Source organism: Sciurus vulgaris, assembly GCF_902686455.1.
Source record: "Sciurus vulgaris genome assembly, chromosome: 5".
Lineage (NCBI taxonomy): Eukaryota > Metazoa > Chordata > Mammalia > Rodentia > Sciuridae > Sciurus > Sciurus vulgaris.
In genome coordinates, this window is record NC_136465.1 from 141,814,619 (window position 1) to 141,836,001 (window position 21,383).

The following is a 21,383-nucleotide window of genomic DNA, read 5'->3' on the forward strand; positions in this document are numbered from 1 at the left end:
AATCTTTGTTTACATTCTAATATAGTCTGTTTCCATTTATAAATGGATAGTGTACCAAAGACTTATATGTAAAATGATTATATATTACATAGGTTATCATTTTTTACATTAGGAAAGTTATGAGTAAGAGATTGAGATTCCCACCATGACTTACCAGAGCTAACCATATCATAGAACACTGGAGTACTGCTAGGTAATACTCTAGGATACTAGGTATGTCCTGGTCCTAGAGGGGGTCATGCTACACAGGAAAAGAAAATTTCTTCTCTTTTCCCTATGGGCCAATTGAATTTTAGTAGTTCCTCCCTCCTGCATTTCTGCACTCCTTTTTCAATTCCTTGTGATCCCTTTACAGACCAGGAGCCCCAGACTCTTTCCTGAACACCTGACAGAATACAAAGGATAACTTTAGATCTCTTGGTGCAATTAATTTGTCCTATTTAAACAATTTTAGCTGAACCTGTTCATACTAAAATGTAAATGTCAAGGAACCTATAATGCTTGCTGAACATTTTTTATTTTTTAAAGGAATCTTTATTAAACTCCTACAATCCCTAGTAGGCAGATCTTTAGAAATATAACACACACCACACACACACACACACACACACACACACACACACACACACATACACACACACAGTGGAAAAAGCATGGTCAACATAGGAAAAAGCGTTCTCTATCAAAGAGGTCACTGTTCTGGGCAGTAGACCTTCCGTAGAGAGGTGGTTTCCCTAAGCTCAGTGTGCATTCACAGCTTGCCCATCCTGCATTTCAGAATATTGAATACAGCCATTATCAAAAAAACAAAAAAATCTATAAGGTTTTTTAAATCCCATTTTTTTGTTTGTTTCATCTTTTAATAATGACTATTATTTTGCAACTATAGAACAATTTCAAATCATGGAAATGTGGGCAATGACTCTGTAGATTGCTGATTTTTGGGTATTTATAATCCAGGGGCTGTCTTATTTGACCTTGACTCTATATTATTTATTTTCTAGTTCTGTGTTTATTTATTTATGTATCACATTGTTTGTAAAAGGCCATAGAAGTAAAATAATATTTTGAATATTTTTATATTTTTGCCCCATAGAAAATTAATATGTATTAACCCCAGTAATAGCAAAATTGAAAATATTTATATCCATGCTTTTCACTTTCTCATTTATGTGTAATGATTCTGGAATTCATGACTGTAAAACACTTGTTTATAATACCAATAGTACATAATAATATGCTTTGCTGGATTGTATTACAGAAATTCATTAAAATAACTATTGAGTGTTTTGGGTATTAAGTCTTCATTATAGAGATCTATGATTTTTTCATGTTAGTAGGCTCGCTGATACATTAGATAGGACTAGAAAAAATGACTAAAAATTATTAGCTCCCTGCACATATCTGAGGGGCCTGACCTTCAGTGGAGCTTAAAAGGTCTTCATGTTTTTGAAGAGCTCAAAGATCTCAATTTGTTTTATATCAGAAACTGATGTAGATTCTGGGAATCAAGGAATTGGAGTTAGCTCCCCAATTTTTTGTTTAGCTTTCACCATGTGTCTTTGTTATCTGAAAAAAGATCTTGGGTTCTTTTAAATCTACCTAGCTAACATATGTGCTTTCTGCTTGAATTTCAACCTTATTCTTTTCCTTCCAACCTGCCAAACTTTTCATGTAAAACTGAACTTGTAGATTTTCCTGTGTTCTATATCTTCATATGTCTAAAAGGAAATGATTAGAGAGAATATATAATCAACAAATTGAATATTAAATTAAGTAATAAATTAATCAATCTGCATATTTGTTTTAGGGAGTTACCTCTTTGACAAAAAGCAAAGTTATAGTGCTTAGTTCTAAATTCTTTCAAAGATTTGAGGTTTTTATATTTAAGAAATTATTTAGTTTTTTTATGCCCCTACCTAAATACTTATGTTTTAAAGCCCATCCTGTTTTTGTATGTGTGAATTCTACTTATATTTCACCTTGTTTCACAAAGTGTATGAAGATACAGTCTCCCATGTTAGACTTTTTCTTTCCAAAGAACAGAAGTAAAATAATGATTCAATACTACTTAATCTCTTTTAAAAATTTTTTTATTTGTTCTTTTTAGTTATACATGACAGTAGAATGTATTTTGACATATTATATACACTTTGAGTACAACTTCCCATTTTTCTGTCTGTACATGATGTGGAGTTACACTGGTCATGTATTCACATACTAACATAGGAAAGTGATGTCCAATTCATTCTACTATCTTTCCTATTCTCATTCTTCCTCCCTTCCCTTCATACCCCTTTGTCTAACCAAATAGTACTACTTAAACTCTTTTTCAGTTGTTCTTTTTAGTCATACATGACAATAGAATGTATTTTGACATATCATACATACATGGAACATAACTTCCCATTCTTGTGGTTGTACATGCTGTGGAGTTACACTGGTCGTGTGTTCATATATGAGCATAGGAAACTTATGTCCGATTCATTCTATGACTTTCCCATTCCCATCCCCCTCTTTCCCCCCCACTCCTCCCTGCCCACTTCAAGTCCTACTTAAACTCTTGAGAACATTCAGAGATATGCTAAGATAATGTTTTACATCCTTAATTGGATTGATAATTACACGAACAATTATGCACATTTTATATTTAAGTTTAGACAACACAAACTTTATTTTTTAGAAAGGATATTTAATGTTTGGGGATCACCTCTCTCACACTCACTAGATTAGGAAATGACCCTTGGGTTTTGTTATCTGCTAAATAAACAAAACAACTTCTTATGACTCCTGCAAAACAGCCACTGAGTCACTGAGGTGAGAAAGATTTTGAGGGGAACCTGTTGGCAAGGTCAACACAGGTGAGATACAGACCTGTGTTTCTTATTAAGGACCATGAGACTGATGCTGTGGAGCATCTTTAATTAGTTTAACTGTAGCACAAATTACTTTCCCAAGAGAACTACAACACTCACATAAACCAATAGAATTTTTATGTTAAAAGATTAATTTGCTGGATAAGTTTTGTTTTACTATCTCCTTCTACAATTAATTTATAGGAGTATGTTTCATATGGTGACTAAATTGGGGGGAAAAAGTAAAATAACATTAATCAATGCTGCTTGACAAATTCAGTTTCTTTTAGGACTCAATTTCTTTTCCAAAATTTTGCACATCATTTCAAACTAATCTGCATATTTTTAGTTGAGTGAACATAATGGCACAATTTTTTAAGTCTTAAGACCCAATCCAGTAACAATAAGTAGAATTAAAGTTCTCAACAAAAGGAAACAATTGAATGATTTGTAAAAGTTATTTTAATAGAACTTTCTTTCTTCAATACTTTCTTTAGTAGATTTTTAGAAGAGTGCATATTGAATATTGGTTCCATGTACCATCAAAAATTTACTATTTAAAAGAAGCCAATGAATGTGTTTGTAAACTGTAAACCAGAATATATTTGGCAGTGTTATTATTGTTATTTATATTTGTAATATTATAAACTACTCCAATCTACTTTCACCATGGTTTGCTAACACAATAATTGCTGCTGCTAATGAGCAACTACTATGTGTTAAACATTGCATTTGTCATGATTTCACTTAACTGTTTCAACACTTGGTTACCACAAAGTGGTATTCATATCCCCATTTTACAGATTAAAAATAAAAACAATGCACAGAGCAGTTAAGTAAATGTTCATGGTCATATAGCTAGTAAGTAGGAAAGCCATGATGTTAGCCCAGTTGTCTTTGATTCTGAGGCCAAGATATATGTGTGTATGTACTGTAGTTTTAAAAATTATTTTTTAGTTGTCAGTGGAACTTTATTTTATTTATTTATTTATTTACATGCAGTGCTGAGGATCGAATCCAGGGCCTCACACATGCCAGGCAAGTGCTCTACCACTGGGCCATTACCCCAGCCCCAGTGTATGCTTGTATTTAACTCTGAAACATACTAGAAAAGATCAATGTAAACACTCTTAAAAGACAAGGGACCATGGTATTCTTCTCCAACAATAATTTCTATGCTGAGAATGATTCTAAGGAGAGAACTGCTCTTTTGATTTATTGTCTCCTGATATGGGGCAGAGAGGAGATGAAACTTCAGTGAAGAAAAACGTTGGAGAAACTGAAAAACCTTTGGAAGTGCAGTTCTTCAATAAGAATATATTATCTTGGACTGCTATATGAAACTCTATGTCAAAGAGTTTTCATTTTAATTTTCACCATTGTTTGACAGATTCTAGTCATTAATTTCACTTCTATCCTAAACTTAAACTGTCTTTGCAAGCAGTGACAAAAATATGTGAATCCAGAATACAAGAAATACCTGCAAGTAGAATGAAGTTTAAGGTATTTGATGCTCATGTTCTTGTTGTAGCAAATAAAAATAATGCAGTGTGTTTGTATACTAAATAAATAATGAATCTTTACTTCCAGATACTCTTCATTTTTCTTTAGACGCAAGGAGATTTTTGTCATCCAGTAAGTTATGTGGTAATGCAGATTTCTGCTGTGATTATTTTAATCTTGTCAGGTGGTGTGCTCTATATTTTAAAATACATGATATTGAACTTTTTTTTTTTGCTTAATATACTATTTTTCCAAAGCTCCCAAACAAATGTAGCTCTGCACTTACAATGTGTCCTCTATAAGATTGCATGCTATTGATATGGTAAAATTAATGTTATCAAAATGCACATTGACTCATGATGTGCATTTCTTAAGAATTTGCTGTGTTTGCTTATGTGGTGTTAACTTTAATAGTAAACTAAATTTCTACCTAGATTTCTTACAGGCTTCTCATTATGTTATATCACATCAGAACTCAATTCTCCATCTGATGGGTAGTGTCAGGATTCACACTTCACAGCAGCTTGTTTCTACAACGGTAGATTGGAATCTGTAAGGACCAAGAATTGACATTTTTTATTCTCTGTCTTCTGATCTTCTGGTTCATAGGGAGAGTGACACATTTCATGAAATTTTTCTTCTGCCCTGACCAATGGGTAGCCATCTGTCCCTGTTTCCAGGAACTCCTCTGATACTCAGAAATGCCATTTGTTTCCTGGCACAAAAATTTCTTGACACAATCAGAGAGTAGAATAACAGATTGTCAGCATTAGCAGGGACTCCCAGAAACTGATTTAGTGCCCTGGAGATAATAAATTTCTTTATGCAAAGGACATGAATGGAGGAAGAAAATGAAACTGCATTTGATTTCAATCTGCTAAAGAAGAATCAGTTTCCATGAGCAATAGTCTGCATGGGGCCAAGACTCCTGATACTGTGGTTGGCCAAGAATAGTATTCAGTATGATTAAAATGGAGGAAGTCAGACCTGTTTCTAGTCTAAGCACACTTAGCATTTTTCAATCATGAGTAACTCAGTTTTTCTTCGGATTAACTGATTAACAAGTTCCATTGACAGAATTAAATTAGTTTTATGAAAATGCATTTTGTTCAGTGGATCTGTCTGATGGAATTCAAACATTTGTCAAAGTAAAATGGTATTGGGCTAAAGGTTTAAATGATCACATCACATGAAAAATATCCATTTCCAACCAGCACTCAAAACTGACCTCTTGGCATTCTAAACTTACAAGTGGTCTGGCTGAGCAACTCTGTTGAATGTCTTTCTTCATCATCATAAAATAGAATCCCTTCACTGTTTTCTTTCCTACTTCATGCCATTAGCAGCTTGGAAAATTGCCTCCATTTTATTAAACAGCTCACTGTTTATCACAAAATTTCCTTTCCCAGAATAAGTGAATAGTGTCCTGCTCAGAATGAACTCTTACCTTGGCAGAGCTGAACTTAATAGTGTGGGCTGGTTAATCAGAACCTTTATGGAACCTCCACATATAGTATATTAACAGATTTGATCTTTTTCCAAATCTGGTTTTCTGAGGCTGCTTCTAAGTTCCAATACAGGACCTTCATTGCTTAACTGTCACCCTAGCTAACAGCTCAGACTCTAAGACTTCTTTTAGACTGTGATGCCTTCTGTCGCCTCTCCATTAAGTCTTCATTCAGAGCCCCTGTCCACCTCTTCACACAGCTGTCAGCAGTCTCTCCTCTCTATCCTCAGCTTCTGCCCTATTGCCCTTGAGATAGCTAAGTTATACCCTTGGTTTTAATTTGGAATACATGGCTGATGAAATAAAACATCTGTCAAGAATTTGTTTTCAAATGTGTTAACGTGGAGAGGCTTAGTAATAAGGAAAATTCGACTTCTGCCACGCTAGAATCTCACCTCAGATTATTGACATCAGCCTTAGTGTTGGATTCCCATCTCTATCTAAAGGTCATTTTTCCTTGTTTGAATGAAAGAAATCTCAACTGGCACCTCCTGAGTGCCAGGCAGTATTCTAAGGCACTAGAAATACTGTGATGAAAGAAGTGACGTTGCCTCCAAAGAGCTGTCCTTCAAGTTCCTAATGCTTTTATAAAACATATTTGTCCTTACAGATATAAAGAGGCCCTTTTAAAAAGTACTAGATATCACTTACTAATTAATTACTCATCTAATTAAATAAGAAAATTATTATATTACTCACTGATTCAGGTGGTATGTTTCACTTACAAAATGAAGCTTTATAGTCAGCTTTACAGTACCAGTGGACTAAAATAATATTTTTAATTTGTAGTGTGAACTCCAGAAAAATTATTGGCAATTTGGGAAAAGAATGAAAAGAACTATCTGGAAGGACACTATTTTAAAGCCTAGAAAAAAATGGGAGAGAGAAAAATTGATACCTCTGAAAACATTACAATATTGCTTTCAATAAGTAATAGAATATCATAAAAGTAGGTATAAATTTTGGTGGAGCCAACAAAATATATAAAGACATTTGGTATTTTATAAAACTTGGAAATATTAATTAATATGTTTTATCAGACATATAGATTCTTCACAAAGTTGTTATTTGAATAACTAGAACATGTTATGGTGAACAAATACATAGTTTTATATGAAGTAATAAATTTGAGGTTCTTTCATTTTTAACCTGACTTAACTGGTTAAGTAGAAAAAACAAAGTTTCTCAGTTTGTCCTCAGCCTCTGCTAATGCTGATTTAAGCTGCTCATCTATAGGTTATCAGCTATGTTTCTCTATTAAGACTATATTTTAATTCCCTATAGATTTCAACTAATTGACCTTGAGGGAAAGCTGAGTCTCTGTGACAATACGGTCTTCAATCACCACTGCCAACATAAATAAATGGTTCCTCTCTGGATCCATCAAGAGTAATCTGAGTGGAATTCAAGTTTTTGATAGACTTTAAAGAAACGAGCTCAGATGTGAAATAATGCCCTTTTCAACAAAATGGGGTAGGACTTAAGACAGCTAAGATTGATGTAATAAAAAGTGTTTAGCCCTTTATATTGGAAAGGGGTCAGTTATCTTATTGAAATCTGGTTGAATTCCAGATTGATTTTTTCCACTAATGAACTGAATATAATTTGATTTTAACCCTCACTCTCATATGTGAATTAGAGCACTTTCTCACCCGAAAATCTTTTTATTTAACAATTTTTAAGAGTTTTAAAACTGTAAATTCTAAATTTTTTCTAATCGAGTCTAAATATCTCTTCCAATCACTTTATTTGAAAACATCATTCCTTTTGAAATAATACTGTTGATTTTTATACATACCAATTTCTGAGTTTTTTATGCTTAGCTAACCAGTCTTTCCTAGGAAGAATTTATTCATCTCATCAGCATTTTTCTCATAGTATATCTCACCTTTTCTAACTCTATAAATTTTCAAACTAATAATTTTCCAAAATAAAAATAAAGGTGCAAAAACTTCAAAGAAAAGATGAAAATTAGAATACAACCAGTACCTAAGGAACAGATATAACCATATAACATGAAGCTAAGATTTTATTAAGGCACTGGTGTATATACTATAGACAAGAATTGGGGGAGTCAATTTTTATTTGAAATGCATAATTTATTCAAAATGTCTTCTCAAATTTAAACTGCCTGGGTATTTCAGGATTTCAATTCACACATATTATAACATAAACGTATACTGAAAATTACATAAAAACTATTAAAATACTATACTGATAGTGAAAGTTAAATCAAATTATATTTAGTTATCAGTGAATTAATAGATCTGAGAATTGTCCAGGTTTCAATAAGATAACTGACTCCTTTCCAATATAAAGAGCTGAACACTTTTTATTACATAAAATCATAATGCATTTAACAATATATTGTTATATAAACATAAATTTGCTAAATTTATGTTCTTATGTTATATAAACACAGATTACATAAAGTCATTGGGTTTAGATAAAGCAAGTGATACAAAAGAAAATAAAGGCAAGATTCAGCCCACCTTTTTTTTAACAGATGGTGCCTGTTTTTTATCACTTGAGTAAGCAATAGTAATTTTATTGTTCACATAGCTAACTTTCATTAGTTTCAAACTTTAGGTGATCTGATGATTCCTATATTAGTTATTAATGAATCACATGGTCTTGTTTAAAGCTATTTGAATTATGACCTACTAAGAATGCTGTTTCTTAATAGTTGAATGAAAAAGTTCTTGTAATTCAGAACAATAACCAAAACACACTTTGTTTGCTGTGTGTCTTAGTCTGAATTCATCCACAATTTTTTATCTTCCAAGTTTGATTCAGTATTTACTATACAGAAGGTTAGGTTAGGAAGGACATAAAGTAAACTGAGTGTTAATCCTTCCCCAGCATCAAGTATATGTGAACCTGAATGCATTCATCCTTACTGCTTGTACTTAAATAACCATAGCACAGGGTAGAAAGTGACTAATCCTTAGAAATTTGATGGCAGAGAAGGAAAACATTATTGGCTTTTTTTGTACAACAGGCTATTCATATTTGAACCAGATACTAAGGAACAAGTGGAATTTGGTCGTAGGAGGAACACCTGGAAAGGTACCAAATTGAGAGGAAGGGAAACCAAGAGACTATCTGGAGTACAAGCAGGGAATATGAGGGGTTTGCAAGGATGTCAGAACTGTGGGCATTATTAGAAATGGTTCACACTACACAAATGATTGCACAAAAACTGGATTCTTATAGTGCCCATTATATTAGATATTTGTTTGGGATCCTGAGTTGAAGACTTGGATTTGAAGTCGATGTTTGGACTGGGGATATGACTCAGTTCATCGAGTGCTTTCTTGTCAAACACAAAGTCCCCAGTAATGCAAAAAGAAAAAAAAAAAAAAAAACACAAATGAAGTCTAGATGTTTGTGACCACTCTGTAGAGGACCCTGATTAGGAGGAACACAATACAGGCTCTTTCTGTTTAATTGAGCCCTATTTAGTCTACTAATTTTTTAGTTAAACAAAGAGAATATTCTTTTGAAAATAACAAAAAAAAAATCCTTTCTATATGTCAGTGTCAGTGGTAGAATTATATGAATAGGAGCTGCTTGAGACATATAAAATAAACTAGAATTATGAATTACAATACTAATGATGGTAACTCATTTATACTTATTCCTTACTAAAGCCAGGGACTTATCTAAAGCATGTACATATATCAGCATCATTTACATTTACATTTACATTTACATTCCCCATTTTCCAAATCAGGAAAGTGAGGCAGAAACGTTAACTTGCTCAAGATAACATAACTGGTATTTATTGGAATAGGTATTTAAAGCCAATAAGTCCATAATATTTTATAATGAGGCAAGAATTCACAAATATCTACCTAAACTCAATACCTAGCCAGTTGTGGCTTAAAATTAGAATATTTCAAGACCGCTTTCAAAAGCAAAATAAATAAGAACAGTGAAATTCAAGCAACTTCCTATAGAGTTTTTCACTGAAGAGAAGTTGATTTAGAAAACATATTTTTTTATTTAAATAGAATTTCTTTTTTAAAAAAAAAATTGGTTGTAGATGGACACAATACCTTTATTTTATTTATTTATTTTTATGTGCTGCTAAGGATTGAATCCAGTGCCTTACACATGCTAGGCAAGTGCTCTATCACTGAATCACAACCACAGCCCTTAAGTAGAATTTCTAAATGAACAATAGAGATCATTATTGAAAGAATGAGGACATGGAAATGAATAAGATTATGCTTTTGCTATTTATTGTGCATTTATACTTTGATGTGATTATCCATGTTTAATGTCAATGTATACTGATTCTTCAAATTACTTATTGATGCCTTCCCAGAAACTATCATCTATTTTAGATTCCAGTTACTCCAGTAAAAATGTTTTTCTACTACAGCCTTCAATATTCCTGGGTCTTCTGGGAAAGAAAGAATTTCTTCATTATAGAATGGTAGTCTGTCCCTTAAATAGGTGGAGCACAGGCCTGTCACTGAGTCAGACATAGTGTGTTTGCATTCTACCAATCACAAACAGAATAATGTTTTCTGTGATTATAAACTTGATTTCCACCCAAGTCAAGAATTTCCATTTCCACTCAGTATCAGGGAAACAGATCTTGCTCATTGAAGCATCTCTCAGTCATTTACATCTGAAGCTCAGTTAATTAGAATTTGCCCTCCTTTCCTATTTTTGAAGAACAGAACGGCATAGGAACATTGGATCACCATTTACCCAAGGAGGTGTAGGTAGTGTGGGTCAAGTTCATTTTGATCTTTTCTTCTTGCTGGCCTTTGCCAGAGATATTTCCAGCACCTCCAAGTTTCAAACACTCTATTACTCTTCCCAAAATTAAGGATTCTTCTGATTCAATAGCCCCTTCAGCCTTATTTGTTTTCATCTATTTAGAATCAGATGATCTCTTAGAATCACTCTAGGATATTGTGGGAAGCTCTGTTTTCCTTATCTGTCAAGATTCTTTGCTCTAGCTTGTTGTTTTGGTGCCATATTTGATAACTGGATGTTTGGTGATATCTGACTATCATTGATAATTTTATCATTCTTCTTGGTAATACCTGCTCCAGCATCCCAATATTCCTTACCAATTCCTGTTTCGCAGTGAAATATGCTTCCTTTTGATTCATATCTTCTTCGTTGAACACAGCTCTTTTTGGCCATTTTCACAATATTCATTATACCACATTTTTTAACCCAATTATTTTCTTTCATTCATCTGTTACTTCAAAACATACATCTTTTTATAAATATTTTTCACTTAACATAGTAAAATTATTACCAATATTTATTTAAATGCGACACTTTGAAAAAGTTCTATGTTCTTCACTGTATTTCATTGTATTTGTGCCTTTTGTGCTTTTTTTGCAGTGCTATTTTGTTGTGCATGATATTTTATTAACAGTGTATTCATCTCTGAGTATTTTTGTGTGTTACTAATTCTATTTGGCTGTTAAAAATATTTGTGTTTTTAGAATAAATAACTTGGTCAATGATCTGTCATAGAAATATGTCTAAAGTAACTGAAATGATTGTGATCTGTTATGGCTGGTATTTATCCAAACTCACTGTTGGAACAAGACTTGAGCAATATGATGTCATTTTTACAGATCTCTTCTTCCCTGACCAGCACTCTACGTAGATAAGGGAAATATTTCAAAATCCACGTTAATTCTTTTAGACCATCAAATATTATGTAAGATATAAGTGGCCCTTTTTAATTCACAGTCCCAGATGCTTAACAATATAATAATGACAACTTTTTAACTGGCGAGAGAAGCTAAAATACTTTTTGGCCATATTTGAGACCAAGTAATATAATTTTTAAAAAGTGAAGTAGAATTTAAAATAACAATTACATGTTAGTTATGATATAAAGTGTTATATGTCACTGATTTATTATAATTTTCTGATTTTAATCTAGAGTTCTTTTAGAATGGACTGTCCTCTCCAACTCACAATGCATTTAACACAATCTTTGTTGCAGGTTACTTAGTTATAGAAAATCCATCAAGTAAGTTCACAAAATACTTTTTTCTTCTTTTAAATATCAACTCCCAATCTTAATGTGTGGTTCCCTTTTTGTATGTTTGTTAGAAAAACCTCTAAGCTGGATATAAATCATAAAAGCATGACTAATTGCATGGTAACTGGAGAAATGCTCTCTCTCTCTCTGGGGTGAAGTCTGCATGTCTGTATTTTAGCTTGGGAAGTAATACGGGGATATTTAAACTCCTTGGGATTTAAAAACCATGTCATTATGAGAATGAGGTCACTGCAATATTTTATATCTTCTAAAACCTTGTAATGTATAAAATGTTTTCTGTATGACAAAGAGGTATTATGTGCTTTAGGATTCAATGATAACTTTATGCCCTTACATTTACTCAAAAAACTTTTTTCATGAAAACGTTAAATACTTCACTTAAAGTCACTGAAAAAAATTGAAGGAATTTTGTCCTGTGAATACAAAGAAAATGAATGTAAAGAGGGCAAGTTAATTTCATAAGCATGACAGAGCAACTTTAAAGGTCTGTACTGTATTTGGTTTTTAAAATGTCCCTTGTTCTTTACATGTTAATGGTACAGCCAGTGCCCAGGCTTAAGTGAAAGAATACATTCTAACAAGACTCCATTTTATACCTTTCTTTACATGGAGGCCAATAAGCAAGAAATCCTTCCTGCAACATGTTGAAGAGCTTTGCACAAACAACAACCTAAAGTTTCAGGAAGAATTTTCGGTATGTTACCAGCAGTTGTCACAACATTGCAAGACCTCCCGTCGTGTCATGTGTCACATTTCATGTCCATTTTAAGCATGCAGGGCCATGAAGGACTCTGGCCTTGATAATCAATACCCAATTACCAGGTTGATTGTTTGGATAGTAATGTTACACTGGGTGGCCTCTGGTGCAACCTGATCAGAATTATTCACCTACTGTGTCAGGAAAAGGTGCTCATCTTCAGACCTCCCCCTCAATGGCAGCCTGGCCTCTTTTCTTTCATCTAGGCATAGATGCGAACCTAGAGCAATGTGCTCATTAGTTTTTGTTTGCATATGAGGTTTAGGTCATATGGTAAGTCTAGTTTTACATTTAAAAAATTGGTTTAGATATAGCACTAAATTATTCCATTTTTATTTGCCTACTTAGAGTACATTAACAGTTCAGAATAATATGAGAGCAGAACCTGATGCTTCTATAAACTATAAAAATAATAGTTTCTAGAACTATTCTAAAATTAAAAAAAAAAAAAAACAAGTAATTGCCTGTATACAAGACCTATTTTTAAGTAACTATGGAATAAATGCTGTATTATTATGGGGACATGTAAAACTAAGAACTTATCACTTTAAAACTTTTTGAAAGTTGGGAATCATTATATTGTTTTTAACATTTTTTATATCTACAGAACTGAAATTATTTAAAGATAGGTAGATACCAAATCTTTACGCTATTTTGAGACTTGTAAGCATCTAACCTTAGATGATTATTTACTATTTTACTATAATTTTATTATTATAAAAGTAAAATGGATTTCTGTCACCAAAATCTCTATTTCTTTTTGTTTTCTCATGAGTACTTTAGTGTGTGAACTTAGGAAATACAGATTCAAATAATTGGCTTAAATAATTCAGGATTATAATATTTCAGTCTCTCAGGGAATAATAACAAAAGTGTGAGAAGATTAATGGTATTTCCTGCAGCTTTTTTGTTATGCTTCTTAAGTAATATTGGTTTGGACTTAACAAAATCAAGGGAACCATAAAACTTTTCTTAGCATTTATACAATGAGAACTCTCAATTTTTCAGGAAAAAAAGTATAATTTTGCTAGAATAGAAGTGAATATAATTACATTATGTGTGGCTGAGTAGATGAAAAGTTTTATTATCAATAACATTCACATATTGTGAAAATTTCCAGTTTAACTTTCTTTTGGAGACCATGGTTTTCAAAAACAAACAAACATTTATATTATTTTTATCCTAATGCTTTTTCATTTAAAGCAAAATTATTTTACTGTAATAAGCAAATGCATATTTGATGCAGATTTTAACTCAGATCATATTCACTTATATCTTAAACATTACAAGCTCCCATAATGATAGATATTTTATTTGGCATGTTGATATATATCAATTCAGATATTTTATTTGGCATGTTGATATATTTCAATTGAACACTTGCCATTCAAGTGACTTTGGACAAATTAAACTGTGCCTCAACTCTGTGCCTTTATAAAATATCTACCTCTCTGAATTGTGGTCACTAAAATGATTGAATGTATGCCATATTATGAACAGTGGCTGGTACAAGTTTTAGCTATTAAGATAATTCCTACCACAAGGAATAAAATATTATGGCAAAAACTGTAAACATATATTTAAAAAATTGCAAACACACTGTGTCATGAGGGAGGTATGCATAAAGAAATGAAGAGCAGCAGGACAGCTGGGCATTGTGGTACTCGCCTGTAATCCCAGCAGTTCAGGAGGCTGAAGCAGGAGGATCATGTGTTCAAAGCCAGCATGAGCAACTTAGCAAGGCCCGAAGCAACTCAGCAAGACTCTGTCTCTAAATAAAATGTAAAAATGGGCAGTGGTTGTGGCTCAGTGGTTAAGCACCCCTGGGATCAATACCCTGTACTGCAAAAAAAGAAAAGAAAGAAAGAAATGAAGATCAACTCAATATTAAAGAAGACTTCATAAAAAAGGTGAACTTTAAGATGAACTGTAGGATGAGCAGAAGAGCAATGGGGAAACTACTCCAGAGAGTGAGTGGAGTCAAAAGCTCAGGGAGGCAGAGCAGTGTACTTGCTGTGATCTCAGGGAACAGAGGACAGTGGGAAAAAGAGCTGCTTGGGAAAGATCATGGAGGCCCCATGTGCTGTAATAGGAACAGGAACACTATCCAAACAGCCTGGTAACTGGGCATTGGTGATCAAGGACAGAGTCACTTTGTAAGTGGAAATTTCTTTGTGAAATAATTGCAAAATATAAGTACCACTTTTCAATTGCCAGCACACCTTTCTTTCCTCCTCTTTACGTACTCACAAAGCCTTGACACAAGGAAGTTCTTCTAGGTCTCTTCATTTAGTTAAAAAAAAATTTAGGGGGTTGTGGGTGTACCTAGTGGTATGATGTGCTTTCCTAGATTGTGTGAGGCCCTAGGTTCAATGCCAGCACTGAAAACAACAACAACAACTTTGAAACTAGCAGTGCCAGAACATCAGAGTCCAACGGCTTCCACTCTCCCTCTTTTTTGACACATGGTCACAAGCAAACAATCATCCAGCTCATCTTTTTAGGGAAAAATGAGAAAGGAGAATCATTGATTTAAAAGATATACTTTATAAAAATGTTGAAAAATGTAAAAACACATATTTTAACATTTATTAAGGAATTTGGCAAGCTAAGGATTCTAAAATGGAAAACCATAAATGTCATAAATGTAAATCATCAGCTCAACAAAATAATGCATATTTTCTTGCAACAGCTTTCTTAAAGATGCTTGTGTTACAGAGAGCAAGGTAGATAATATCATGGTTTTTTAACCAAATGTCAATAAAGATCTTCTTGACCTTTTATCTGTGTCTGATAATTCTTTTTTTTTTTTTTTTTTAGAAAAAGCATTTTTTAAAATACATTTTAAGTTGTTGAAGGACCTTTATTTTATTTACTTATATGTGGAACTGAGGATCGAACCCAGTGCCTCACACATGCTATGCAAGCACTCTACCACTGAGCCACAACCCTGGCCACTGTGTCTGATAATTCTTAATAGCATCTTTGCATTCCATTATCAATTTAACAGTGCCTACTGAGCACAGGAATTGACCTTTGGCATCCTCTCAAACTGACCAATGTTATACCAATTAATAGGCATGAAATCACACTGCCCAAGGAGGAAAAACAAAAAATAAATCATTGAACTCCCTTCGTTTTACTAAGTGGACATTAAAATATTAAATAAAAGTCAGTGTGTACTTGATGAAACCATGAATAACATAGGACAGGGTCCCTAGGCTGGTTGCCACATCTTGGGTCTTCCCAAAGTGCAAAGAAATGATCTCAATAGAGGGCAATAAACCAACTGATCAACATCGTTCAGTTAATTAACATTAACTTATAAAGCTCAGGTAAACTTATTAGTGTTCATTTGATCTTGCTCTCACACTTAACATAGGTGTTTTTAATTTAAAAATGATAAAAGGTTTAAAGAATTATATTTTACTGTGGCATCTCTCATGTACTTCTGATAAATGTAATTTTTGCAATGACTTTATTTCACAGGAATTACCAAAATTTCTTCAGGATCTTTCTTCAACTGATGCTGATCTCCCTTGGAATAGAGCAAAAAATCGCTTTCCAAACATAAAACCATGTATGTATGTATGTGCCCTTATTGTTCCTGGTATAGCTATGAATGTTATAAAATGTTTACCACTTTAACTTTTTGTATTTCTTTAATGTCTTATTCATATTAAGTGAATTATATAGCAATGAGTCTCATTAATAATGACTTTCAAATTGTATCTTTTGCTTTGTTCACATTTATTGAAGTTAATATATGTGGTTTCAGCTTGTTCACAAAAGGTTCACTTTTGCAGGTGTGAGAAACTGTAGATCTAATGGTTTCTTAGCTTTGTAATTTAACCCAAGTAAGGAACATGTTTTACATCTTCCTACAGAACCAGTCTCAAATGAAAAGAGAAAATTCAAACTTTGTACATTAGTTTCCCTCAAGAGCATAGCCCTATGAGACATAAAAAATGCATCACAAAGTACTAATTGAACATCACAGTAAATGTATGCTTACCAAAACTGGTTTTACAAAGGAGGAAGAGGTGTGCTTTACCAAAATGTATCTGTGTTTTTAAGTCAATAGGTAAAGAAACAGTATTATTGCTTTAAGAATTAGCAATGGTATAAAGGGAAATATTTGAAATTCCTCTGTTACTAATAATCGTGTTTTAATTTTATTTTTTAACAGGTGGTCCTACTCTCAACCTTCTGATCCAAAATATTTTATATTAAGAAATTAAGTGATATTTTTGATACTCTGAAAATTTACTTCAAAATAGAATTTTAAAATATTCTTTATTTTAAAGTTTATATATGTATACACACATATATATATATATATATTCTATTTTTATGTCTTTCCAAATACATTGGGAAATTTTGTATACTTAAAAATTGAACTTTTCTATCTAGAAATTCATGGACTTAGAGAAAGAAATAATCATAGAATATAAGTCATAAAAGATTGGATATGAAGAAACAAACCAAATTCTGATATTCTAGAACCAGAGGATAACTTACATGAAGGAAATAGATTTAGGGAAACATGATACAGGAGGTAGTAATCTAATGCCACCTGTTAATTCCTAAGAACCAGATGAAGATGAAAATGCAAATAGCTTTCACCACCTAAAATCCTTTCTACAACAAAACTAATCATAAGCAATGACTTAATGAGCAAGATGACAAATAATACTTTATTATAGGAAATAAGGACTATTAGTAATACATCTCCAAATTTCCAAAATCATGACCCTTCTCAACATCTTTTATTCTCCCTTTCAGAGAGTTAACCTGGGTTGGATACATCATAAGGTTAAAGGAGAATCCCATGTGTGTTCGTTAATGTATATATATTTTTTAGTTGTAGATGGGCACAATACCTTTATTTTATTTATTTTTATATGGTTATCGAGAATTGAACCCAGTGCCTCACATGTGCTAGGCACATGCTCTACCACTGAGCCACAACCCCAGCCCAATCCCATGTTTTTATATTTATCTGCACTAAATTTCCTCCAGACTACTTGTTTCATGCTTATTCAGTGTTTTTCTATGAAAATAAATATCTAATCTGATTGAAAGACAGTTACTGTGGTGTTACGGTGCTGCGGGCCTGCTGGGTTGAGCCAGGGCCACCACTGCAGTCCTTGCATGCTGGTCCTTGTGATTTGCCATAAAGAATTCGAGCGAAACATAGAATATTAAGCAAAAGTTCAGTAGAGATCATGAAAGGAGAGGGTTCTTTACAGCAGAGGGACTGCATGGACCCCCTCAAAGACAGAATGTTGTGGTACTCCCAGAGCTGGCTGGAGTTGTTAAGGAAACTAAGTCCTTTGTTCTTGCCTTGATTTCCCTGTGACCCCTAAATTGGTTTATTACCTTTTGGATAGTGCCCAGCAACTTCTTTGGTGAGGGCCTGGATATTCTGGTTGACAGGTGGTTGTGACATAGTTGGTTGCAAGAGATAATGATGGTACTTATCTGAAAACTGTAATTCCTCTTGAGGGGTTATAATTAGCTGAAACTGAGGGTCTTGATATGCCATACCCCAATTTTCTGATATCTGTCTATTTTAGTTGGAGCTCCATGATTTTAAGTAATAATTCCCTCAAGGGATTATAGTTCTCTTCAGCCTGGGGAAGGTTAGGCATTCTGGATCTCATTTCCAATGCTTGCCTGTTCAGGTAAGTTTCCCCACAGTTTTAGTTTTACAACTCCTAGATTCTTCCTGGTACACAGAACAAATATCTGTCTGTCATTGTCCTTTCCGTCTACCCACCTGTTCACAGCTAACGAACCTACCTAACAGTGGAATAGTTAGTATTTATTTCTAATTGTATTTATTGTATGGGGCAGACTTAATTTATACCAATACATGTAACAAGTAATTCAAATATCTTACCTAGTTCCGAGGGCTGCCTAATTTAAAGCATGTAAAACTCAAGATCTTATATTTTTAAAATGTGAGTTTTCAGTCTTCTGAGATCTCAATGTGTTATTATGTAGATTCCCATTGTAGCCATAAGAAAGGTCAGTTTCAGCTTATTACTTACAGGATGGGAAGGGAATAAAAGTGGTTGATGGAGCTCAACAACAACCTTGAAACCATAAAAAGAACTGAGGAGTATGACCACCCCAACTCTCCACATCTGAGGCTAAGACAAAAACTAATCAATCAGACTCCCTGGAGTGTGATCCTCTTATCTACTAACCACATTAGTGATTATGAGCATGTTGTGTAATGGTCTCTACACCAAAAAGTTATAGTGAGGATTAGTTGAAATGATATGTAAAGTCAGTTTGCTCAGTACTGGAACACAGGAAGCACTCAATGTTAGTTTATAAGATCAATTAAAATCTGCAAACTTTCTGGGAGAAAAAGATAAAGTCACAGGCCTTTAGCATCTGCAGTCTGGAGATAACAAACCCACTTCCCTAGCCTGATTTAGAAACCAAACTGCAATGTGATAGCAACCTCTATAGGTGAGACACCCCTGTTTCTCTCCTCTCTCCTTCTCTTTCTCTCCCCACCCCCACACACACACGCACACGCACACGCACACACACAGGCAGCAATCAAGATGTTTTGATTGAATTATTCTCCTGTGGTGCTTGCAGAGACCCCCATAAAGATGAAGAAACATCCTTCCCTGCAGGGAAGGAATACATTTCCATAGAAAGAATTTTACCTTGAGGCAGCTAAGTGATATTCTTTGTTTCATTGAGTAATGTGGGAAGTAGAATTTCAAATATCACAGTGCATTTTAGAAGATATTAGCTTACAGGGCTTTAAGATACCAGAATTAGCATCACATATTTGGAGAAGAGATTTCCAGCTCTCTGTTTGACAGGACATTATGACCTTAATATTCCAACACTGTGAGGAAAAGTTTTGCTTGTTGTTGACTCAGCTAGTTATAAACAGGCATATCAAGTGAATAGAAACACGATGGTGTCCCTTCCTGAGTTACAGGGCTACGTGCAGTGTCATTAAAATAATGAGATCATGCAAATTCAGTGTTGCGGAGATGTGAATTATTTGCAGAAATTTGTGTAAATTTCCTGTCAATAAATTTGATTACATTGGATATGTAATGATGATTTCTGACAATATGGCTAACTCACCTTAACATACAGTGTATATTCTCAAGTTATGAGAACATGTATTGAGTGTTTCCTATTAACTTTCATATATGTTTTTCTCAAGAGGATTATACAAAATAAATATAACTGTTAGAGTTGAGGTAACTAACGATCAGAGAAGCTAAGTACTTCACCCAATATCCTATGTATATAGGGAGATCATCTAGAATTCAAACCCAATCTCCTTTGCCCAATTTTCTTCCATGAAAACAACTTCCAAAATATTTTGTAATAGATATTTTATGCCATGTCTATGTTTAGTTAAATTTTTCATTATGGTAATTTTGATTATATCACTTGATAAAATTATCAGGAAAAAATAATTTCTGATGCTTTGAAGAAAATTAATGGGTACCTAATTTTATAAGATCTTAAAATATTCTGAAGAATGATAATTAGAAATTTTGTATTAAAGGATAGACAGAATAATTAATGGGAAAGAATAAATGGTCTAAAATACATAGAGAAATCTAATGCACAATGAAAATAGACAAAATACATAGAAAAATCTAATGATAATGAAAATGTCATTAGACATTTGAATTGGGAAATGATGGAATGTTAAAAAATTTAGACTGTATGTTCTTCCAAATAACAAAAAACAAATGATAAAAGACATGTGTGTGTGTGTGTGTGTGCATGTGTATTGCCATCACATTCCTTAAAAAAAATTTCCCAGTAGACGAAAGATCGAAATATTTAAAAGTAAACCAGAAAAATTCATTAAAGTTTCAGGATAAACTACATAAATTTTGTATAAATAAGAATATTTGGTATTTCAAACAACTTGACGAATGATGCATAATCCAGAAGCCATAATTTAGAAAATTAGAAAATTGATTACATAATAATATAAATTTTATCTATGGCAAAATAGAGTCAAACACAAATTATAAAGAAGAAAAGTTTTTACGTTTTTATTAGTGCTTTGTAGTTATACATAACAATGGTGTTCATTTTTATATACCATACATGAATCGAATATAATTTGCTCCATTTCAATTCCCAGAACTTCTGCTTTCCTTCCCCTCCTCCCTCAACTGCTCTCTTTCCTCTATTCTACCGGTCTTCCTCTAAGAAAATTTTAATACATGTAACAAAAGTATTTTATGCATATAGGGAGCATAAAACATTTTTAAATTGAAAAATGAGAAAATATTAAATATTAAAATTGAATATTAAATATTAAAAATAGAATAGAAAACAACCATAAGAATAAGCAAAAAACTCAATTTCAGTCATTTAAATAAATTAAATACCATGAAACATCACTGTGTATCTATCAAAAGAATATAAATGAAAATGGTCAATATTTTGTGATAGAAGGATTACCTAAACACTTGTTCACATTTGAATTGATAAAAGTATAGAAGAACTTGGCAGTATCTTTCAAAATTTGAGAGGCACATGTGTACTTTGAGAATTTTACTCCTGGTAATGTTTTCTATAAACATAATGCAACACATATGTAAAAAGTTCAATTATGTCTTTTCAGCATTTTATAACAACAAGTGAGATCAATATAAACCATGATAAAGAGTTAAATAAGTGTGTGAGATTCAA

General features: G+C 33.0%; 1 protein-coding gene and 1 long non-coding RNA gene across 6 annotated transcripts in view; one reads left to right on the plus strand and one right to left on the minus strand.

Moving 5' to 3' along the window:
- PTPRQ (protein tyrosine phosphatase receptor type Q) overlaps positions 1 to 21,383 on the plus strand; it is a 216,113-nt gene that overhangs the window by 177,160 nt on the left and 17,570 nt on the right. For 4 of the 5 annotated variants that reach the window (XM_079140697.1, XM_079140698.1, XM_079140701.1 and 1 more), the window contains 3 exons: positions 11,858 to 11,884; positions 12,530 to 12,611; positions 16,164 to 16,254. In XM_079140697.1, the coding sequence (XP_078996823.1) occupies positions 11,858 to 11,884; positions 12,530 to 12,611; positions 16,164 to 16,254 (200 nt within the window). The remainder of the gene's footprint in view (positions 1 to 11,857; positions 11,885 to 12,529; positions 12,612 to 16,163; positions 16,255 to 21,383) is intronic. The other variant, XM_079140699.1, reaches the window with a different exon arrangement.
- The window catches only part of LOC306661640, a 53,169-nt gene continuing 45,702 nt past the window's right edge, over positions 13,917 to 21,383 (minus strand). Inside the window, exon 3 of the long non-coding RNA XR_013763918.1 lies at positions 13,917 to 14,516. This is a non-coding gene — a long non-coding RNA (uncharacterized lncRNA). The remainder of the gene's footprint in view (positions 14,517 to 21,383) is intronic.